The sequence below is a fragment of the Primulina eburnea genome, chromosome 3 (assembly GCF_022965805.1).
Source record: "Primulina eburnea isolate SZY01 chromosome 3, ASM2296580v1, whole genome shotgun sequence".
In the NCBI taxonomy this organism is placed as follows: domain Eukaryota; kingdom Viridiplantae; phylum Streptophyta; class Magnoliopsida; order Lamiales; family Gesneriaceae; genus Primulina; species Primulina eburnea.
Window position 1 is genome coordinate 25,029,926 of NC_133103.1, and position 4,497 is coordinate 25,034,422.

General features: G+C 38.2%; 1 protein-coding gene across 1 annotated transcript; it reads right to left on the reverse strand.

Annotated features, from left to right (window-relative positions):
• Positions 1-516: 516 nt before the first annotated feature.
• Positions 517-2,363, reverse strand: LOC140827443 (uncharacterized). Its single transcript, XM_073190113.1, has 2 exons — positions 2,074-2,363; positions 517-1,158 (listed from the first exon to the last, which is right to left on the reverse strand). Exons 1-2 carry the CDS (start codon positions 2,230-2,232, stop codon positions 793-795), a joined length of 525 nt encoding a protein of 174 aa, XP_073046214.1. The 5' UTR covers positions 2,233-2,363; the 3' UTR covers positions 517-792.
• Positions 2,364-4,497: the final 2,134 nt, after the last annotated feature.

The following is a 4,497-nucleotide window of genomic DNA, read 5'->3' on the forward strand; positions in this document are numbered from 1 at the left end:
ATGTTAAAGTTAAGTTTGGTTGACGATTTACGATTTTGTGTTTTGAAATGATACATGACACTGGCTAAAATGTACTAGAATTTTTTTTCCTTATACTAATCGACCATTACATATATATATATATATATATATATATATATATATATATATATATATATATATATATATAAAATTCTAGTATATTTTAACCAGTGTCATGTATCTCAATCTTTGTGAGGGAATTGTATCGAATTTACACTAGTGAATGTGTATCACGTGTTTCTTTCTTTTGTTTTTTCTTTTTTTGGTTGATGGCTGATCGGGCTTCGTGTATATTGGGACAGAACATACAGTGCAGCACTCGTTAGTTTGAGAAAGAAAAATGTTACTATTGTAATGTTAACCTGTTTTTATTTCTTCTGTATTTTACACCAGATCCGAACTCTGCCCATGTAAGTTAACATTTTCGGTCAAACTTCATTTTATGTCAAAGATTTGGAAAACCTATACTTTTTGCCTCACGTTGCACACTTCTAATTAAACCACCAACATCATAACACGACGATAAACATACAATAATGTTGTGCTTTCACTACAAGAAAAATATAAATACAACGACCCAATTGAACATTTTCAGATTCACAATTATACCCAATTTCAGTGGTTTCCTGCATCCGAGTGAAGTATTTCGCCTATCATGCCTCTCCAGGTCATCAAATGTTACGCTGCACCAATTGAATGCCACCTACATTTCACACAAATGTCTCTCGACGTACAATGAAATGAAGATCCAACACCAAGCGCTTAGCAAACTTAGATTTTGCAACACCAGAATGCAAAATGTTCCTCTCTACGATGACTACTCACAAGACCACCACACTGCAAACAGACAAAGCTGCTTCCATCTGAGGATGCATCAAGCACAATTTGAGATCGTCCAGTCTCCGCGAGAATTGATGTTTCTCGAGCAACTGATTCAGTCGAGTGGCCATTCATGTTGTGAAATGAGGTTCCATGTGGGGAAGGGATGGCCTCCACAATAGCACATTCGGCAAACAGTAATGCCAACTCTGCTGCAACAGCACTAGCTTGAACTTTGTTTATGTACAGCTCTCGAGCTCGATTAAGAGCTTGAGATACGGCTTCATCCCCACCTTGTATTTTCATTGCCATCACAACCTTTAACCAAACAAATAATTTGAGTAAAGAAAGCAGTGCCCTTAAAAATTGGCAAACCATTAACTGATAAAAAACTTGGCCGACATCCAATCTCATCATCAAAATCGCAAACTACTTACACATTTTATTCTAAAATTAAAAAGATATTGATTCAGATCTACATGTAATTCCATTCAGTCACAAATGTATTTACGAGAGAGGGGGTACCTTTGTGAAACGATATCTAGGATATATTTCCGTGATACAAGTTATTCTGATTCATATTTAAATTGAAGAGTAATACTTCAAGCATAAAAAATAATATATTTTGATGAATCGAGTAGAATTAGAGATTCGTCTCACATAATAAACCCGTGAAACCGACTCACGGGTGTTTTTGTGTTCACGAAAAGAGGCTTTTCAAGAAGATGAGAAAAATCACAATGCCAAATTATATATCTGCTCATTATTACATGAGGAATCATCATCGCAACGCAAGTACTGCACCACTCTAATCCATTTTTGTGTTTCACCATCCAAGTTTTATTCCACTCAAAACCTGGGAGACTCCTATAAAGCCAAATGTTTCCATTTGTCGCAATGTTTTACAGTTATATACATTTACATAGCAACCTGAAATTCCTATCTAGAATTACATTCGCTCATATTTCTTAATCCACAAATCTTTCATTTCGGAACTCTTAAAACATCAGCTAGCAATTGCTCTAATTCAAGAAGCCCAAAATTGTTCACAAAATAATTCGTATCATCCGTCACGGGAAATACCAACAATTAACGCATCGCGCAAATGAACACTTCATACTTGATCCACCACGATGCAACCAAAAAAAAGAGCCAAGAATTCAACTTCTCGCCTTTAAATGTTAATCAGAACACTAGTATTGATAAAAATACAAGTAGGTCAGAGAAATTTACCGCTTGCAGAGCTTGGGAGGGCTTGTCTTGATCGACCAGCTGGCGAGCCATCGACAACAGATTCCTGACGACGTCGTCGGGGGCAGAATTGGATGCCACACCCTGAGGTGGAGCAGCGGAGGCCTCAGCCTCCATCATATCGGCGTCCATACACTTCATGGCATTACTGTTTTTTCTGATACTTCACTTTTCACCCCCAAAGCTTCCGCCTTCTTGGATTTTTTATGCAGCTTCTCTAATCTCTCTCTAGCAATTTCTGGTTTGTTCTCGATACCACGAGAGAGGGAGAGAAATCCTGTAAATTTAGGGCCTTTCATTTTATGGGCTTAAATCGCCAAAGGCCCAATTTCAATGTCAATGTGTAGGGGATGTAAATGAACCGAACTGTTCGCGAGCTTTTTGGATTTCGGTTCGTTAAAAAGCTCGTTCGGGCTCGTTCGGTAAGCTTATCGAGCCAAGCTCGCGCCTTATTTTGGGCTCGACAATTTTGTTGAGCCGAGTTTGAGATTAATGATGTTCGGCTCGTTAGCTCGTGAACATGTTCGATAATAGGTTCGTGAGCTCAAAATTGAGCTCGGCTTGTTTAGCTGGTTCGTGAGCTCGAGCTCGAGCTCGGCTCGTTTAGGTAGATCGTGAGCTCGAATTTGAGATAATTAATGAGTTATAATACTAAAATAATTATGTATGATAAATAATAATAAATTATATTAAAAATGTGAATGTTATGGCAATAATGACATATTCCCGTAACCTCATCCTCATCTATTCCAAATCCCAAACCCTATTCGGCTATTCCCGTAACCTCACCTATTCCCCCCGAATCTGCGCCTCCCGACCTCCGTCCGCCGTCGCCGAGGGTCTCCGGTCATAGCCCAGGTCCGGTCGACCATTATCGAAGCAGAAATCGGTAGATTTGAGCGTGTATAGGTAGCGAGACCCCTTTCCCGTCCACCTCTAAACCGCGTACGATTTCCGACGATTCTTTGTTCTTCCGCCGGCGCCGAGGGCTGAAAATCTTTGTACCGTCTGGGTCGACTTTGATTGAGGCATGAATCGAGAGTTTGGAGATCGTATAGGTCGCGAACCCTAGCTCTGATTCTGGTTTGGTTTCATCTCCAAATACAGTGGGCAAAGCAATTAGAGACAAAAGTTCAAAAGTTTCAGCCTCTCAGGTGTGTTTGAATATTGCTGCTACGGCAATGAATTTAGTCTGCTTAATAAACTCATATTTGTTGGATTGTTAATGCAATGATATAAATATCTGTTAATGCAATGATATAAATTAATTCTAGCATATGCACTCTCACTCCGTAGAAATTAATTCTAGCGTATGTAGAGACAAAAGTTCAAAAGTTTCAATCTGTTATTGCTGCAATGCTGCTACGGCAATGAATCTAGCGTATGTACTCTCACTCCTAATTAATTCTACATATGATTATACGTATATAATCTTATTATTTAAAAATATTATGGTTTGAAATTAATTATACTTTAAAGTAAATATATAAAAAAATTAAAATATTTTTTTTATAATAAACTGAATATCAGACATCAAAGGCAACCGACTAGATATCTAATGTTGCCGCATAGAAGAAACCTTAGCATTGTGAGGTCCAAAAATACAAGGCCACGTACGTGATACATTATATAGTATCATATTATAATATGATATGGTCCTAAATTATATAAGCCCGCGTAATTCATTATATTTATATATATATATATATATAATATTCATTTATTCAAAATTCTAAAATGTATCTTACAGAAATTACAATGTTATAACACTAGTAGAAAAATCGGATTTTACTTCGGCAGGCTTTACTTCGGCAATAATAAATTACGAAGTAATACATTACCAATAACTTCAATAATAACACAAGCGAAGTAAAATATAAAAACACGGGCTTCACTATATTTTTTTATTATATTTTACTTCAGCATATCAATGTTGACGAAATAAAAAAATGCGAAAAATAAGTTCATGCTGAAGTAATAAGATGAACCGCGCAAATTAACAAATGAAACTAAACTATACTGAACATTTAGCGACGGTTTGTCGCTAACAAACCGTCGCTTATTTAATCAGCGACGGTTTTTCAAACAATCCTTCGCTAATAGCAACGGTTTTTTCGCGCATATGCGCGCACAATTCAGCGCAGATGCGCGAGTGCCTCTGTTCTCGCATCGTAGCTACTGGCCTCCTCGCGCATATGCGCGCGACAGAGCGCGCATATGCGCGAGGTCTTCTGAGCAGAAACGAGCTCGCTTAACGAGCTTGTTTAACGAGCCGAACCCGAGCCAGGTTCATTAAACAAGATAAACGAGCCATTAACGAGCCGAGCTCGAGCCGAGCCCGAGCTTCATAACTTCCGAACGAGCCGAGCCCGAGCTTCAAACCAAAGGCTCGTAACGAGCCCGAGC

Coding starts and splice junctions, on each gene's coding strand:
- LOC140827443 (XM_073190113.1), bottom strand. CDS start 2,232: ATGAAGTGTATGGACGCCGATATGATGGAGGCTGAGGCCTCCGCTGCT. Junction 1,159..2,073: donor CCTCCCAAGCTCTGCAAGCG/GTAAATTTCTCT, acceptor GTTTGGTTAAAG/GTTGTGATGGCAATGAAAAT.